General features: G+C 37.6%; 1 protein-coding gene across 1 annotated transcript in view; it reads left to right on the top strand.

The window, feature by feature from the left end:
• The window catches only part of LOXL4 (lysyl oxidase like 4), a 412,707-nt gene that overhangs the window by 52,453 nt on the left and 339,981 nt on the right, over positions 1 to 20,273 (top strand). Inside the window, exon 3 of the mRNA XM_044076917.1 lies at positions 14,406 to 14,584. Within this exon, the coding sequence (XP_043932852.1) occupies positions 14,406 to 14,584 (179 nt within the window). The remainder of the gene's footprint in view (positions 1 to 14,405; positions 14,585 to 20,273) is intronic.

Here is a 20,273-nt window from a genome sequence, read left to right as displayed (position 1 = left end):
TCCTCAGCATCTTTTTCCCAATATACTCAACATCCCTCCTCAGCACATGTCCAAACCAACGTAATCTTGCCTCTCTGGCTTTGTCTCCAAACCTTCCAACCTGGGCTGACCCTCTAATATACTTATTCCTAATCCTGTCCACCCTCGTCACACCCAGTGCAAATCTTAACATCCTTAACTCTGCCACATCCAGCTCTAACTCCTACCTTTTTGTCAATGCTACTGTCTCCAACCCATATAACATAGCTGGTCTCACTACCCTCTTTTAGACCTTCCCTTTCACTCTTACTGGTACTCGTCTGTCACAAATCACTACACAAAGTTATAATACTAGAACAAATTGTTATTGTTTTTATTTAGAATTAATTCTTGAAAATATATATATTTTTTATTTTCAACTTGAGTTATTATCAACAAATTGTGTAGCTATGGGATCTTCAGATTCTAAACTTTCACTGACCTAGTTTTAGGATGGTTGGGGGAGTAAACACTTACCCACATCTAGTTATTGTTCGCATGTGGTATTTTATGTGTGATTTATTTATTTATTTACTTTTATATTTCAGTGGACTATAGCGGACTGTCATGGGTTTGTGCAACAGTTAAATGAAAGTGCTTTTCTAAAATTTACTGTGATTGAAATTGGTACTAAAGTTCATTTCTTATATGTGAATATTGAATTAGATGGAGTTAGCAAATGTTTTCGCAGTAGTATTCATAAGAAGAAAACTTTTGTTAATAGTTGTTTACGTTTCAGAAGTAATCATCCTATTCATATGAAAAGAAACCTGATACAGAAATCATTTGGGAAGGCCAAACCCCAGAGTCCCTTAACCTTGAATTATCTTCTGTTCTTCCTCTCTCCCTTCCCACTTTATAAAAAATATAACTAACCAAATAAATAAATGAAAAACACTTTATTCAGCTGCTTATATTTTTCTGTATTTGTGTTTCTTCCTGCTACTCTGTTACTTCATCTTGCTTTTTCCTGCTACTTGGTGCTTGCTCTCTAAAGTGTTCAATTGTATTTTTTCTGTTTCATTTATTACTGCTTGTTTATAGCTTGTCTAAATTGTAAGTGTTATTCTAAGCCTCTTAGTTATGGTTTAAGCACTTTGGCTTTAGGTCTACCCCTTAGCTCTCCCTGGCCTTTCTCCCTCGGATTCTAACAAATATGGATGGACAATTTCCTACAGTTTCTCCTGCCAGCCTGGTTGATATGGGCATCCTGAGACAGTGTAGCAACTGCCTCATGTACATGGACAACCATCTACTACTACCACCTAGGAACACAATTTGTGAGATGCAATTACATTAGTAACCTAAAGTCCATGCTCTCTCCTTCTTAAGCCAGTATATCTGGCACCGAGTAGGTTATCAACACAATCATTACACCTCAAACACTACCCATACCTACACAACATGCCCACATATGTGCAGGTCCTCAACATAAACATACCCAAACAAAGGAGACCTCCAAGGCAAAAACAAACGCAATCTCCACAGCCCTCCACACCACATATGTGTGCCCTGGTCAATTACAGCCTTACCTCAGGCTATGTCCCTAATAAATTTGCACTGCTACAGTCATCCCACTCCATAAAGGGGGGAGCAACTACAGACCCTTGAACTATCACCCCATTAGCCTGACGAGTTTGGTATGCAAAGCTATGGAGCGCATCATTATGGACATGCTTAACAAAGATATAGGCATTCTCCAAACTCTTGACCCCACACAGTTTGGCTTTCTCAAGGGGAGATCCTGTCTGCTGAACCTGGTTGACTTCTTTGAGGCAGTCACCAAGTCTGTGGATGCGGGTAAGGCAGTGCATACAGCCTATCTCGACCTGGCTAAGGCCTTTGATACAATTCCCCACTCAGGTATCATTGATAAATTCAGCAAACTAGGCATCAATCCATACATCACTAGGTGGGTTGCAAAATGGCTCACAGACAGGACCCACAGAGTGAAAGTTGTGGATTCCAAGTCAGGCTGTCGACCAGTCATAAGTGGAGTCCCACAGGGCTCAGTCCTGGGCCCTCTCCTGTTCCACATCTACTTCTCAGAAGTCCAGACCAACATGGAAGGACTCTGGCTGACCAAGTTTGCTGATGACTGCAAGCTGGGAGTCATTATCAACTCCCAAAGTGATGCAGACATCCTACAAAAGGTCCTCTCTGAGACCAATTACTGGTGTCAAAACCATGGACTGAAGATTAATGCCAAAAACTGCATTATCATCCCCTTTGGAAAAAAAACTCAGTTCCCAAGAATTACCACATTGATGGGAGCCCACTGAATACTGAAGGGGGGCATAAGAGATCTGGGCACTCAGGTCGACAGCCACCTCACCTTCAACCTCCAAATTGCCACTGTGGTCAGAACGTCCTTCTACGTGGCACATCTTATAACCAAAGGTTTTGCATCCAGGAAGAAAGAGGTCATCATCCCTCGCTACTCATCCCTCATTAGACCAATCATTGAAAATAACTCCCTGCTTGGCATGTACTTGACCAGGCACCTACAACAGCTGGAAAGGCCACAAAAGTACCTCACAAAAAGGATCCTAGGCCTTAAACACATGTCCTACATGGACAGACTCAAGAAACTTCAGCTGTTCTCAGTCTTTTATCGTCTACTTAAAGGTGATCTCTGCTTGACTTACAAGGCCATGTCCAACCCAGCCCTACTTGAAATGCTACACCTAAAGTAATCCCAATCCCCCCGCCCCACATGCTCCAGAGATCACAACCTCATTACCACAATTAACAGAACATGCTGGAGGGACAGGTTCATCTCCCAAAGACTGCCCATACTCTGGAATAAGCTTCCATTCATGTCAAGCAGAGCACCTCACTGGCCCACTTCAAGAGAAATCTTTACGAGTGGATGGGTAACAGAAAGATCACTCCAGGGATCATTCCAGTTGTCCTACTGGATAGGGGCACTGTGAATTAACATCAGGTGGCATGGTGCCTAGGTAATTTTTTTGGCTAGGCTTGTAAAGGCTCCAGGGCCATTAGCCTAGTACACACCTATGAACATACCACGTATAGTCCACACACCTGTCTCTCACAGCCACTAAGGCTTAACCATAAACCCAACATATTAGTCATAAGATGTGCCTCTCACCAGGCTGGATGAGGGGAAAGTCTCAGTTAGTAGTCTGTCAGGGGCCAGAATCCACCACATCACATACGCACTCAAGTCTCTCAACAGTTAGTGTTATGATTCTGTCATAGTCCATGTTAGCATGAATGACTTGAGATGTCCCTCCCTGGACTAATTGAAGAGAGACACGAATGAGCTCACGGAGTGTGTGTCCCAGGCAGGTATGTCCCTAGCCTTAAGCAGCATTCTACTGTCACCCAGAATGATGCCTCAATACAAACAGAAAGTAATTGACTTTAACAATTGGCTTAGTTTCTTGTGTCATTCCGGGGGATCCAGTACCTGACAGCCTGGGAAGATATGATCGACAGACGACAATGCTTTGCCAGAGATGGTCTGCATCTCTCTCACCTGGGCTTCAGGCTTCTGGCAAAGGCTCTTGCCTCCTCCATAGTGCCTTTTTTTAGGAAAAGTAATGAGGTTAAAACTGACATCATAAAAATTTCAACAAAACACAAATTAAAGGTCATGCTGCTAAATGCTAGGAGCTTAAACATGAAACTGCACTCATTGCAAGCATTCTTAACCCTGAAAATACTGACATTTGTGCAGTCACAGAAACCTGGTTCAAAGCTACAGAGCACACCCCAGCTTAACTGGTTACTCATCCTACTTTGTTGGCAGATATTTGGAAGGAAAGGGATGCTAATGCAGCTTTAAATGATTTCTGGTCCTTGGGGGAACCGGATTTGCATGAGGGAGATTTCATGTATTTGGAGCACCTTCTTAATAAGGAGGTAGCCTTATTCTATGATACTGGTTTACTGGAGAAATATCTAAGCTTGGACTTGACCCCCAGGGGTCTTGGAATAGATCAGTTGCCTTCCTCCGATTTCTCTGATGAGACTGATTTATTTGAGAAATGGAGGCATATTTCTTTAACATGTTCTGTGGGTTGGCTGAAAGTGCTGATTAAAAGGAACATGAGACAACGTGCTAAAGTGCAGGAAGAGATTTTGCAGTTTCAGGAATGGTTAAGCAAATCCATTCCTGTTGCATGTTTTAACAACAGAATAAAGGAAATCCATAGCCATGTCAGCATGGTTTAAGAGGCGGTGATTACATGGAAGAAGGGTAAATTAGAGCATGATATTAGGGATTATAAAATTAACACCATTTTTTCTTGGCAACGTAAAACAAGAAGGGTTAGGTCCAGGAATGTTTATAATGGAAGCAAATCCCGTATATCGCAAGATTTTTTAGCTTCCTCTGCTGAGACAGCATCTAGTGCTAAAAAGATTGTTTCATTTGAGGAAGTTGTTTAAACTAAGGGTATTGTAGAAAAGCAATCTTCTTCAGCACAAGTAAAAACTCGTGATCGGAAATGGCAGGGAATGAATTCGTATGGGAGTGGTGGCAACAGAAGAAGGAAGAATTGATGGTAGTTTTATTGACTCACTTTGTGACTCTTTTTGTAATGTTAATACAAAGGCGTTCGTATCACCCAGGTATGTGGTGGAAGAGCACATTCAGGGCAACCGGGCTGACTTAAAAAAAAAAAACAAAAATCATTAATCTCTGACTTCATTTTAAATCATGATGTAGAAGGATTGTTATTGAAGGGAACAAAGTTTGTCCCAACATTTTTTACAAGTTCAGCTGATATCATTATGGAAGCAAGTCGTTTTTTTGAAAATTGCATTTAAAGGTTTTTTTTTTTTTTTCAAAATCGTGCATTGAAAGCCAATGATAATGCTGGGGTCAGTGATGAAAATGATGTTAATAACTGAAGTGTTTACTCTGATGATTCACTTCTTAATGTGTCTTTAAATGCAAATGAATTTTGTGACATTATGGTTGATTCACGTGAGGGGGAAGAAGAGGCCAATATTTTAAGTCATGACAGGGGTTTTTGCACAGGTTATGGTAGGTTAAGAGTTCAACAAGTCCCTCACCATAGCAGTTTTTTCCACCCAAATTGTCAGCAATGGTACATCAGTTTGAAAATGTTTTGTATAGAGAAATAGAATTGGAGTATAAAAAATTCAGGCAAAGATACAAAACATATAATTTGAATAAAAATGAGTGGTTAGCTTTAAATTATTTAAGAGATATGAATGACAATTATGTTTATACCCAGGCTGACAATGGTGGGAATTGGGTGATTTTAACTAGAGTAAAATACAATGCTATGGCGGAAGAATTGTTGAGGGACCAATCTGTTTATACTAGGGTGCTAGGAGATGTTATCTCTGCATTTAATGGTGAATTGTTGGAACTTTTGGAAAGGGGTGAGAGACTGGGATTTTTTACCCCAATGGATGTTAAGAAATTGTATCTGAGGAACCCCAGGGATGCCAATTTCTTCATTATCCCCAAGATTCATAAATGCTTAAGTAACCCACTGAGTAGGCCAATAGTATCAGGAAAGGGTCCTTTTTGCAGAATGTGGGTATTTTTTGGATCATCATTCGAAGGCATATTTGAGTAAAGTTGCATCTCACATTAAAAATGGTAAAGATCTATGTGACCTGGTAGGAGGAATGAAGTGGAATACTGAATACTATTGGCTAAGTGTGGATGTTAAAGCTCTGTATACGAGCATTAAAAATGTTTGGGGGCTTGGAAGCAGTTGGCAATTTAATGGGGGAGGATCCACATACAACTTTTGTACTACAATTATTGGAGTTTTCTTTAACACACAATTGTTTCAAGTTTAATAAACAGTATGTTTTTCAAAAAGAAGGCACTGCGATGGGGGCTTCATATGTCCTTTCCTATGCCATTATTTTTATGAATTACTTTGAAAATTTGTTTGTCTATAATACTGAATATTTTAGATATCATGTTATTATCTACAAAAGATATATAGATGATTTAATTTTCATTTGTAGGGCCAACATTATTCAGTTTCAAGACTTTTTGGACATTCTAAACAATAATAATTTTGGGTTGGAATTCACATACAAAATTGATAGGGAAAGGATTCAATTTCTTGATTTGGAATTTTTTGTAACAGATTATGGAGTAATATTTTTCAGGCCCTTTAGCAAAGAGATTGCTGTCAACAACTTTTTATTAGCTGGCAGCATGCATCCCCCTTACCTATTGGCTTCACTCCCTTATGGTGAGTACAACCGTATTTTTTAATAATACTTGTGATAAACATACTGTAAAAGAGGAATTTCAGAAAGTTAGACAAAAATTGTTGGAGAGAGGTTATGCTCCATATGTTGTTGACAAAGCTGAAAAGAGATTTGGGAATTTATCGTCAATGACATGCAGTCCTTCTAATAATACATGAGGTGGTTTCAGGGTAAAATTTAAAGATGTGACTAAAGAAGATAGCGAGGAGAAAATTTTCTTTGTTTCCAAGTATTCCCCCTTTTCAAAGAATTTAAAGATGGTTGTAAAGAGGTTTTGGCCTATGGTAGCCAATGATCTTACCCTGGCAGGTTTGTTTCCCAAAAGAATAACATTTTCATACAGTAGATTTTCAGATTTTAAGGAATTATTAAATATGAAGAAACTTAGTGGAAACTGGGTGCAGATGGCTTGTTATCCCCGTGGACATTATAAGGTATGTAACAGAGTCCGAAATTTGGATGGAATTTACATAAATGGCAAAAAGTTTAAGGCCATGGATTTGTTCAATTGGGGTTCTGTGGGGTTGTTTATATCATAGGCTGTGGGTGTAAACCCACACGGTGGTATATAAGACAAACCAAGAGAATGGCAAAAAATCGTATTATGGAATACCTGGGTGATATCAAACATGTCAGGTTAAAAATCCTGTGGCACATCATTTTCAGGTAGCCCATGCTGGCTCGGATGTTAGTTTGTTTTTCAGCATTTTGGCCAAACCTCCCAATAAAAAAGTGGAGGATTTTCTGACTGGCTTATTAAAGTTAGAGACAAAGTTGATTATTAATTTTGGTACACTATTTCCTAAGGGTTTGAATCAGGAGTTTAATATTAATGTTTACTAACAAAGAATATTTTTTATGTATATTATAACAATATATTCTAGTTAGTGTCAAATCAAGTCTTGAAATGCATTTTAGGGTGATGCATATGCAGTTGAATATAAATTGTGTGTTTTTGATATTTCAGTATCTTGAGGGCATGTGTTAAGAACATTTATCAGTTTTATTAATATGCAATTATTGTTAATATTTCATTATAAATGCTTTTTATTTATTACTAATAAGGTCACGTTTATATTTTATTATTCAAATATGTGTGCACAGACTTCATACATTTTGGGTGCTACATTTATATTCATCAATTGCAATCATTTATTGTATTTTTTGCATTTTGCACATTGAGGGTTGTATGTTTATTTCTTTAGAAAGGGTTAATATGTAGTGTCTAATTACTGACATAATGCAATTTGCAATTGAATGATGATGTGATAATTAGCCGCTTAACTTGTATTTAAAGTTGTTGCATTTGGTGCAAAAATTATTCCTTTGAAAGGCTTTTGAGCTGAGGTACCAGGAAGCACTAGTAAAGATTTTTATACACCATTTCTGGGAGCAGTTTCATTCTTTCAGCCTTGTTATCCAGCTTTTCATATGTTTTTATGAAGTTTTTGGTGCTTTGACTTTAACTACAGAAGCATAGGCTGGAGAGCTACTCATGCCAGAACACAAATGCCCAGAGATTCCTCAGTTTTGTCAGTGCAAACATCTTGGAACAGCTAGTCAATACCCCACAAGAGGTGATAATATCTTGGACTTGGTAATAATCAAATTAAGTAACCACTGCAGCATCCCTATAGTATCATCCTCCCTGGTAAGAGCTGACCATAATGCAGTCACTAAAACTGCATAAAAGTAAACACTGTTACAATGACAAATAACATAGAAGAACCTCTATATACGCAAATCTATACTCTAAAATTTACCTGCCCTTAATTTTAGTGCTGGAGAAACTGACATATTATCATTTATTCCTAGTTTATGGGTGGCGTCTAGTTTAATCTGCCAATATAGTTCTCTGTACACAAGGCATGTCTCCCAGGCACGACTTCTTAAGTTACGTTCTACCTTATCTAAAATGCCAAACACAATTTCTTAAAATCAACACATATCAACTAATGTCTGTACAGTGCATTTTTAGTACTTTTTTTGTTCTAATGTCATATATATGTTCATATATTCTTTTCTTAAGTGTATGTTCTGTCTTAACCTCATAAAAAGCAGGGCAAGTATTATACTTAGCCAAATAAACCACTCTACAAGAATCGCAACTGCCTGGACAAAAAAATATTTTTCTGTTAATGTGTTGTCTAATTATAAACAACTTTCTTTAAATATATATGAGCATTGTCCGCATACTCCACATTTTGTAGTTCCCCTATTGGTGTCATCTATATACTGTATATATTTTTTTCAAAAATAGTTTTCAAATTTTCCCCCATCTTGTAAAGAAAAAGTGGCTATTCCCATAAATTGTCCAATATATTTTTGTTAGTTATAAATGTATTCCAGTTACTTCAGCCAATATGTTTAACTTCTTGGGAATCCCCCTGAAATTTTAACATGCAGGCCCTACACAAAGAGTTTTTGTCTGTTTGACAATCCAACAAATGCTGTGGGGCTTTCCAAACCAGATGGCCCCAAAGCAAGTATTGGCTTAAACTTACAGTCAGTAATCTCACCTTCTGATTATATGGTTAGTGACTAAAAAAATTGAGTTAAGAACTACTGAAAGTGGGTTTTCTGTAAATACTTGACAGAAATCTAGCATCCTTTATGGAAACAGTATTGTCCAAGTAGTAAATATTCCTTATTAAATGTGTAAGTAAATCTAAAAAAAAAATCAGTAGTTTCATTCACATGAGTAATAAATTCATTAACTATCTCCTCTGGTCCATCCCATAGGATGAATATATCATCCAAGTACCTAAGACACATTTTACAGTATGCAAAAATGGATTATTGTTGAATGCAAACTTGTTTTCCCAGTTGTACACAGCTAGACTTGCACATGAGGAGAAAAAAGCAGAAGCCATAGCTACTTCATCAATCTGTTTGTAAAATTTACCATAAAAAAAATGTATCTAAGCTTAATCTCATAAAGTGAGATAATAATTTCATGTCCTCATTAAAAAAAAAAAAAATATATATATATATATATATATATATATATATATATATATATATATCCAGGGATAATTTCATCAAAATAGTCCAATCTGGTTCTCAAAAAATTGTCCAATTTAATGTCCTGTGGAATACAAGTAAACAGATCAATAACATTGACGGGTAAAAATCTTATGTTGTCATTGGAATAATCATGTTAAAACTTCCTAGAAAATCACAGGAGTTCTTTTAGTAGGTGGGTGGTGCAGGAAAATATTTGCTTTAATTTTCTATCCAACAACACTGCAAAGGGATAAGTTTTAGAATTTTGTCCACAACTATTGGCCTCAAGGGTGGTTCAAAAATATTTTATGTACTTTTGGTGTGCCAAAAATGACGGGAGAAACTGGATGCGTGTTGTTAAATACATTATAGGTGCTGATAGTAATAATCCCTTGCAGGAACAAATCATTCAAATGTAGGTCTATCATTCTATAAACAATTCATTTTTAGAAACATGGGTATAAACACCAAAATTTTGAAGAGTACAAAACATGATACCAATGTAATTAATGGCATCAAAAATAACAGTATCACCCTCCCTTTTTGGGCTTCATAACTAACAGGTTTATCATTTATCAATGAACAAAAGGTATTTCTTTCACTAAATGTCAAATTGTTAAAATAAAAAGATCTTGTTCTTCTTTGTATATTATATAAATCAAATTCACATGCCCTTTCAAAGGTTGGAATAAGGGGATGTGCTGGTGGAACAAAATTACTCCTTTACTTAAACATAACTGCTTTGTCCAAATTTGTCAAATTCAGATTTTTAAACATAAGTGCTATATTTAGTTTTTTAGTAAAAATCTTTAATTCAGTCAACATTTCTACTAGATCACATTTTCTGCTGGGAACAAATGTAAAACACTTCTCCAGTAAAGAGAAGTGCTCCAAAGTGATAAAACAGATTTACTATAATTGTATATTTTATAACTCATAATAGTGTGTATGATACCATCCATGTTAACAATAAAGCTGATTTCTCATGCGTTCCTCTCCCTCTGCCTTTGTTCCAGTTGTACCCCTCCTCATGTGATACAGATATTGTATATTCTGGTAGTTCCCCTGTTCCCCACTTTGCCCTGTTGATTTCCTATTCTTTGGGACCTGCGAAGCGGAGAGAAATCTAAATGGTCATCCAAGAAGACAGCAGTCACAGTATTATGCATGTCATCACCAAGATTGTATCCGATGGTTACTGGATCTATATTAGAATTGACATCCTATAAATTTTCATTGGTGTCTTTTTATTTGCTCAGACTGTTATTGGTAGATACCCTTTTACTCAAGGAAGCTGTTTTACTCTCATATTCTTTAACATCTCTTTGTATTTTCTTGTTTTTCCTAAGATTAATTTGATCTGTCTGTTTTCAAACAAAGCTCATCATAATCATTCTTGTGATTTAATTTTATTGTCCAGAGTCTTAATTTCATCTTTCAGTTTTGTAATATAATACTAATTTCTTTGCATCAATAGCTCCATGGTTTCAAAACTGTGTCAGTCATATAAGCTAACAAATTGTTCATAAATGGAGACTCCGTAGTTATTCCATTAGGAAATTTTAAGGTGCGAAGGCCCGATGGTATGATTCTACATTTTATACAATCCATTAAATCGGCACAGTCTGATTACAGACTTCTTAGTTAAAACAGAAAACAAAGCACTTCAGTAGTGCAATCTCTTCACTGGGCATGAAACGAAAATAACTCACAAACTCTGTAGTCTTTCGTACCAGTTTAGATTTAGTACCAGAATAATTTCAGACAGTTTTTCCTTCTGGATTCCCAGCATATTATTTCCTGATTATCTCAGGCTACTGCACACCACCTCATCTCTTCCACACTAATACCTCCCAGAACTGTTGTTCCATCTGTAAACCTCTCCATGCATTGGAAAGACATCTTCCCTGATGTCCATGGCTATAAATATATATATATATATATATATATATATATATATATATATATACACCACACACACACACACACACACACACATATAAATATGCAGTTCCTCATGCCATTTTGCACTTAATCACAAAATAAATTCAGGCATCCTCCTTTATATTCTCAATGGATTCTTAATGGAATATCTCCAGATGGTCTGAGATTCCTTCACATCTTTTCTCTTCTCATACATAAATTTCAACAAACCACCATTCCAGGCACAAAACTTCTCCTGTTGTGAGATGTGAATTTCTCTGTTACTCAGGACCATAGCCTTCCTTTTATATATAATATATACTAAAGTAAATAACTGCTTTTTATAGGCACTATTTAAAGGAACCTCTCTACCTAAAGAGCAATGCAACATTTTCTGTGCAGTATTATTTAGATAATTTACAAGACATTATTTATAATAGATCATATCACAAAACTATTTGTAGTATTCTGTACATAGCATCAGTTTTGCCATATCCTAATATGAGACCTAGCACACTAAGCTACAGCGCTCTATATATTTGTGTGTCTTGTTTTATATATATATATATATATAGAGAGAGAGAGAGAGAGAGAAAGGGGGAGGCATACAAACTTGGTTAATGTTTATGTGATAGAGTCATTTGTTAGCAAACCACTACTAGCCCATTAAAACATAAGTAAAACTTTAAAATACAAGTGAAGTGTACAAGTTACAATCAATCAGTAGCACAGATGTATACAGGTGTTTTATGATCTGTTCCATGCATTATTTTACGTTTCTCTTTTTACGAGTCTGTTTCATATGTTGTTTAATGCTGGAGCTCATCTCACCAGGCCTTCACTGAAAAGAAGTTCCATGCTCATTCAGTCTTTGCTGATAAATAAAATAAAAAAAAAAACATCAAAAAGATTCTTAAATGGAGGGGCTAAGGCCCCTTGCAGCCCCCATATAGTGACAAACACCACTTTACTTAAGATAATAAAGCCAAGGGCACAAACTATGACAGTAAGGTACATAAATATAGCAGTGTGTGCCAGTTCATTTTAAAGGACTGGTCCAATCATGTTTCACTAAAAAGTAACTTGATCAGAAACCAGAACTAAGTCAAGGAAAGTCTCCACGTACCTTTAAACTAGATGAGAAGTGAAAAGCTGTGTGGATCAGAGCAGTAGGTAGGAAAATTTGTGCTCTGAGCAGTCCACTAAACTGGTGCCCTCTCAAAGCAAGGTTGAGGATCTTCTGATCTGCATATCTGCACAGATCATATCACAATGAGTAACACAGGCCATTGGCAATGTCTGTACTTTTTTTCCATATTGCCAATCATGCACCCCTAACAGCTTGCACCCAAAACAGTCTCTACATTTGCCCAGCTCTAGCTAACCTTCTAGTGAAAATTGAAAGACCATATCTGAGGCTGAAGAGAGAAATAGTTAGGGAAGACAGAAAACATTGGAAAGAAATGTTATGAAATGCTAGAATTCTAGTAAGTAAAGCAGAATTGCATGCACCAGTACTTAAAGGAGAGTTTTTCATACCAAATATAATTGAAACCTGGACAAGGGATAAACGAGGACTAAGACATTTTGGAATATCAACTTTTCAGGCATGAAGGAAAGAATCAGGCAGTGTAGTAGTAGCAGATGTAAGATGCACAGTAGTGGAAGAAATGACACAAAAGTTGGCAGAACGAGGCCAGTCTAGACTAGAGGGAAGGGGGGCATTGCTATTACTTACAGTTAATCAGTCACACAGAGGGTAACAATTACAAAACAAGGAGAACAGTGTGGGGCCTGAGCAATGTGCCCAAAAACTGCAATCATAGAAACAGTGGAATATATCAGCATTCAAATCTGTTAATTCACTGGTCAAATTATTACAGGGAGCTGATGTAAGAAGGAAGAACAAAATGGGGGTTCCTCATTGTTTTACATTCCAATCTGAGTAACCCCATGAGACTTGGAGGTAAGGAATACCATTACCTTGTAGTCACCATGCCACAGTGTTGTTTAATAAGCAAGTGGGCATGAGACAGAAGGCAAAAACAAAAGTTTGTAATTACAAGAGAGGCAATTATAGTAACCAAAGAGGGTTGTTTGAATAGTTGACAGGTAACAGAGAACTGGCTGAAAGAACCAGCCTACAATGATATCAGATTAAAGCCAGCATTATCACATTAATTGTCATGAATTTGTACCTTGAAGAGCAAGGTCAGATGAAAGTGAAAACCAGTGTGGTTTGCCAGAGAGATAAAGCAAGGAGTAAGGGAACATGTGATGGCATGCCACTGACTCAAAAAAAAAATAAGAAAACTAAAAAAAAGAGCATGAGAAACTAGAAAGAATGTATTCCACGTAGGATGGAAATTGAAACTAAACCTAGTAGAAAGCAAACAAATGAAAGAAGACATTTGTCAGGTACACTTGGGTAAAAAAGAAATGGAATCAGAGTTCCAAAACTTCATTAAAGATGAGATGAAATAAAGTCAGGATATTCTTAAAGTAGTCATTCTAAACAAAATATTGAAATATTCGTAAAAGAAAAGTAAATAAAAGAAGAACTGAAGGAAGTTTCATGGACACATGGTAGGAATGAGTGAAGGGGAAACAAAGATATTAAGTTTAGGAAGAAATATTGCTATTGGGGGGAATGACAGAAGACAAGACACAAGATCAAGATGGCATTATTCCAAAGAGGTTTCAAGAATCTAGTGTAGGTCCAGTCAGACCTGACACAACTCTAAATAGTGGTGCATGTTCTTCTGCATCCACACAATAGCAGAATTGCCAGACTTACTTCTGTAGTAGGTAAAGTGAAGCACAAAATATCTGAGTTAAGAATGACAAAGTTTCTGGAGGCCATCAACCACCAGACAAAGGTCAGTAGTGGATTTTGTCCAACGGGTAGTGGTAGTCCAGTCTTGCTCCTTTATACAGCTGACTGACACTGGAGTTGGTCATTGACAATCCAATACCAGTACTGAGTCTTGTTTAAGAGCTTATGTCAGTTCACTCGATTCCATTTCTAAATCTGGGTGACACAGAAACTGGACAGTGGGGACTCTAAGGGGCGTGACATATTTCAGCTTTATCAAAGGCTCAAATTCTGTCCACCATAGAGGGCTAAATGACAAACTGTTGATATGGATTTGCAACTGTATGAATACTTTATATGTGACAATATTTCTAACTCCTTTATCTTATCCATTTGTGTCTAGGTCCAATTTGGTTAGACAATCTGCAGTGTACTGGAAATGAGAAATCCGTTGCTGAATGCAGCTCAAATGGATGGGGCAAAAGTGACTGCCAGCACTCTGAGGATGCTGGGGTTGTCTGCACAGCAAAAAGAATTCCCGGCTTTGACCCTGAACAGACATTTGTGAGTTTGCCAGTGGAGGTAAGGGACTGATTTCACATATTCTAGAAGCATTCTTGCTAGTCGTGCTATATTTCAGTTACAGTTTTATAACAAATACAAAGCTGAAACCTGCAAGACCATAAGATGCACATTGTATTTATGCTGCTCTTGACCTGGGAAAAAGCTGCCTTATTAAATAATAACTAGAAACAATTCTGTATTTTTAGTTGCAGTCTGACACTTTATAACAGTAGTGCTGTCTCACTACAAACACAGGCTGAAGTTCTTGGTGATCTGTAGACTACAATGAAGTCTTTATTACCAGGCAAAAATTAATGTGTTCTTCCCTACTTTTGCATTTCTGGAAATTATTTTCTGTATAATATGTGGATGTCACTTGTTTCCAGATATCACAGGACAATTTGCAGACCTTTTGCAATGTTCTCACTACATCACAGTTTGTTGTGCTACATTGTCTGGGAAGGAAGAACAGTATAACAGCATGGCAAACCTAATGGAGCATGTGCAAGACTCACAGCAAACTAATAGAGCATGTGTAAGACTCCATAACAAATTAATGGAGCTTGTGTAAGACTCCATAACAAACTAATGGAGCTTGTGTAACATTCCATAACAAACTAATGGAGCTTGTGTAAGACTCCACAGCAGAGGAAACTAATGGAGCATGTGTAAGACTCACAGAAAACTAAGAGAGCATGTGCAAGACTCCATAACAAACTAATGGAGCTTGTGCAAGACTCCATAACAGAAGAAACTAATGGAGCTTGTGTAAGACTCACAGCAAACTAATGGAGCATGTGCAAGACTCCATAACAAACTAATGGAGCATGTGCAAGACTCCATAACAAACTAATGGAGCATGTGTAAGACTCCATAACAAACTAACGGAGCTTGTGTAAGACTCCATAACAAACTAATGGAGCATGTGCAAGACTCCATAACAAACTAATGGAGCATGTGCAAGACTCCATAACAAACTAATGGAGCATGTGTAAGACTCCATAACAAACTAATGGAGCATGTGCAAGACTCCATAACAGAGGAAACTAATGCAGCTTGTGTAAGACTCCATAACATAGGAAACTAATGGAGCTTGTGTAAGACTCCATAACTAACTAATGGAGCTTGTGTAAGACTCCATAACAAACTAATGGAGCTTGTGTAAGACTCCATAACAAACTAATGGAGCTTGTGAAAGACTCCATAACAAACTAATGGAGCTTGTGTAAGACTCCATAACAAACTAATGGTGCTTGTGTAAGACTCCATAACAAACTAATGGAGCATGTGCAAGACTCCATAACAAACTAATGGAGCATGTGCAAGACTCCATAACAAACTAATGGAGCATGTGCAAGACTCCATAACAAACTAATGGAGCTTGTGTAAGACTCCATAGCAAACTAACGGTGCTTGTGTAAGACTCCATAACAAACTAATGGAGCATGTGCAAGACTCCATAACAAACTAATGGAGCATGTTCAAGACTCCATAACAAACTAATGGAGCATGTGTAAGACTCCATAACAAACTAATGGAGCATGTGCAAGACTCCATAACAGAGGAAACTAATGGAGCTTGTGTAAGACAACATAACATAGGAAACTAATGGAGCTTGTGTAAGACTCCATAACAAACTAATGGAGCTTGTGTAAGACTCCATAACAAACTAATGGAGCTTGTGTAAGACTCCATAACAAACTAATGGAGCTTGTGAAAGACTCCATAACAAACTAATGGAGCTTGTGTAAGACTCCATAACAAACTAATGGAGCTTGTGAAAGACTCCATAACAAACTAATGGAGCTTGTGTAAGACTCCATAACAGACTAATGGAGCATGTGTAAGACTCACAGCAAACTAATGGAGCTTGTGTAAGACTCCATAACAAACTAATGGAGCTTGTGTAAGACTCCATAACAAACTAATGGAGCTTGTGAAAGACTCCATAACAAACTAATGGAGCTTGTGTAAGACTCCATAACAAACTAATGGAGCTTGTGTAAGACTCCATAACAGAGGAAACTAATGGAGCTTGTGTAAGACTCCATAAAAAACTAATGGAGCATGTGTAAGACTCCATAACAAACTAATGGAGCATGTGTAAGACTCCATAACAAACTAACGGAGCTTGTGTAAGACTCACAGCAAACTAATGGAGCTTGTGTAAGACTCCATAACAAATTAATGGAGCTTGTGTAAGACTCCATAACAAACTAATGGAGCTTGTGTAAGACTCCATAACAAACTAACGGAGCTTGTGTAAGACTCACAGCAAACTAATGGAGCTTGTGTAAGACTCCATAACAAATTAATGGAGCTTGTGTAAGACTCCATAACAAACTAATGGAGCTTGTGTAAGACTCCATAACAGAAGAAACTAATGGAGCATGTATAAGACTCCATAAAAAACTAATGGAGCATGTGTAAGACTCCATAACAAACTAATGGAGCATGTGTAAGACTCCATAACAAACTAATGGAGCTTGTGTATGACTCACAGCAAACTAATGGAGCTTGTGAAAGACTCCATAGCAGAGGAAACTAATGGAGCTTGTGTAAGACTCACAGCAAACTAATGGAGCTTGTGTAAGACTCCATAACAAACTAATGGAGCTTGTGTAAGACTCCATAACAAACTAATGGAGCTTGTGTAAGACTCACAGCAAACTAATGGAGCTTGTGTAAGACACCATAACAAACTAATGGAGCTTGTGTAAGACTCCATAACAAACTAATGGAGCATGTGTAAGACTCACAGCAAACTAATGGAGCTTGTGTACGACTCCATAATAAACTAATGGAGCTTGTGTAAGACTCCATAACAAACTAATGGAACTTGTGTAGGACTCAGCAAACTAATGGAGCTTGTGTAAGACTCCATAACAAATTAATGGAGCTTGTGTAAGACTCCATAACAAACTAATGGAGCTTGTGTAAGACTCCATAACAGAGGAAACTAATAGAGCATGTGCAAGGCTCCATAACAGAGGAAACTAATAGAGCATGTGCACGACTCCATAACAGAGGAAACTAATGGAGCTTGTATAAGACTCCATAACAAACTAATGGAGCTTGTGTAAGACTCCATAACAGAGGAAACTAATGGAGCATGTGTAAGACTCCATAACAAACTAATGGAGCATGTGTAAGACTCCATAACAAACTAATGGGGCTTGTGCAAGACTCCATAACAAACTAATGGAGCTTGTGTAAGACTCACAGCAAACTAATGGAGCTTGTGTAAGACTCCATAACAAACTAATGGAGCTTGTGTAACATTCCATAACAAACTAATGGAGCTTGTGTAAGACTCCATAACAAATTAATGTAGCTTGTGCAAGACTCCATAACAAACTAATGGAGCTTGTGTAAGACTCACAGCAAACTAATGGAGCTTGTGTAAGACTCCATAACAAATTAATGTCGCTTGTGTAAGACTCCATAACAAACTAATGGAGCTTGTGTAAGACTCCATAACAGAGGAAACTAATGGAGCATGTGTAAGACTCCATAACAGAGGAAACTAATGGAGCTTGTGTAAGACTCCATAACAAACTAATGGAGCATGTGTAAGACTCCATAACAAACTAACGGAGCTTGTGTAAGACTCCATAACAAACTAACGGAGCTTGTGTAAGACTCCATAGCAGAGGAAACTAATGGAGCTTGTGTAATACTCCATAACAAACTAATGGAGCATGTGTAAGACTCCATAACAAACTAACGGAGCTTGTGTAAGACTCCATAACAGAGGAAACTAATGGAGCTTGTGTAAGACTCGATAACAAACTAATGGAGCATGTGTAAGACTCCATAACAAACTAACGGAGCTTGTGTAAGACTCCATAACAGAGGAAACTAATGGAGCTTGTGTAAGACTCCATAACAAACTAATGGAGCTTGTGTAAGACTCACAGCAAACTAATGGAGCTTGTGTAAGACTCCATAACAAATTAATGTCGCTTGTGTAAGACTCCATAACAAACTAATGGAGCTTGTGTAAGACTCCATAACATAGGAAACTAATGGAGCTTGTGTAAGACTCCATAACAGAGGAAACTAATGGAGCTTGTGCAAGACTCCATAACAAACTAATGGAGCATGTGTAAGACTCCATAACAAACTAACTGAGCTTGTGTAAGACTCCATAACAAACTAACGGAGCTTGTGTAAGACCCCATAACAGAGGAAACTAATGGAGCTTGTGTAAGACTCCATAACAAACTAATGGAGCATGTGTAAGACTCCATAACAAACTAACGGAGCTTGTGTAAGACTCCATAACAGAGGAAACTAATGGAGCTTGTGTAAGACTCCATAACAAACTAATGGAGCTTGTGTACGACTCAGAACAAACTAATGGAGCTTGTGAAAGACTCCATAACAGAGGAAACTAATGGAGCTTGTGTAAGAATTCATAGCTGAGGATATTAATGGAGCTTTTCATAGGTTCATAGCTGTGTACTAGGCAATGGTCCTGGAACCTTTACAAGTCTAGCCCATAGACGTGCCCTGGCATCATGCCGCCATTATTTCCCAGTGCCTCTATAAAGTAGAGTCACTGGAGTGATCCCCAGGGTGAACTTTCTATTTCCCATCCACTCCTCAAGAGTTCTGTTGAAAGGGGCCAGTGAGGTGCTCTGTTTGACATGTATGGGAAGTCTATTACAGAGCATGGGCAGTCTCTGGGTTATGAACCTTTCCCCTCCAATATGGTCTGTTGATTGTGGGAATGAGGTTGAGGTCCCTGAAGCGTGTGACTGGGATTTCTGTAGGTGTAATATTTTTAACAGGGCTGGGTCAGACATGGCTTTGTAAGTCAAGCAGAGCTCGCCTCTTAATAGACGATATGAGACAGAGAAAAGCTGGAGTTTTTTTGAGTCTGTCCATGTACAGCATGTGTTTAAGGCCTAGGATCCTCTTCATGAGGTACTTTTGTTGCCTTTCCAGCTGTTGCAGGTGTTTAGTGAGGTACACGCTAAATGGGGAATTATACTCCATGATTGGTGTAATGAGGGAAGAGTAGGGAGAGACTATGACCTCTTTCTTCCTGGATGCAAAACCCTTGGTAATGAGCTGTGCCACATAGATGGACTTTCTGACCACAATGGCAATGTGTAAGACTCCACAGCAGAGGAAACTAATGTAGCATGTGAAAGACACCATAGCAAACTAATGGAGCACTTATAAAACTCCATAGCAGTTGAGGAAGAAAAAGCAGAGATGCTAACACAAATGAAGGCCAGTCAAAACAATAAACACCTTTATTTCAAACATTTCTTATACATATTACTTTCTGAAATAAAGGAAACACAGAAGTTAAAAAAAAGCATATTTTATAACAAAAAATAAATGCATAAACTTCCTTTTTTCATTTCCTGGCCAAACTTAAAAAAATACAGAAAACTGGGAAAATCCAATGCATCTGCAGAATAATATCTGGTATAAGAGTTCTAGAAAAAAACATTTCTCAGTATGTGTACGAATAGTTATGACCTCTCAGTATGTACATGGATAATTATGACTATGCGAATAGTTATGACCTCTCAGAATTTATGCGAATAGTTATGACCTCTCAGTATGTATACGGATAGATGTTAAGTTGTCAATCTCGCCTTCATTCTTGCTGGATGGGTTCGGAGCCGATCTTCGGCTCCGACTCGGCACTTGCTTTAGCTCGAGAACTCCTTTTACCAGCTCGAGG

This window comes from Protopterus annectens, chromosome 7.part0 (assembly GCF_019279795.1).
Source record: "Protopterus annectens isolate FY-2018-M chromosome 7.part0, PAN1.0, whole genome shotgun sequence".
Lineage (NCBI taxonomy): Eukaryota > Metazoa > Chordata > Ceratodontiformes > Protopteridae > Protopterus > Protopterus annectens.
This window is presented reverse-complemented; position numbering and strand designations above follow the sequence as displayed.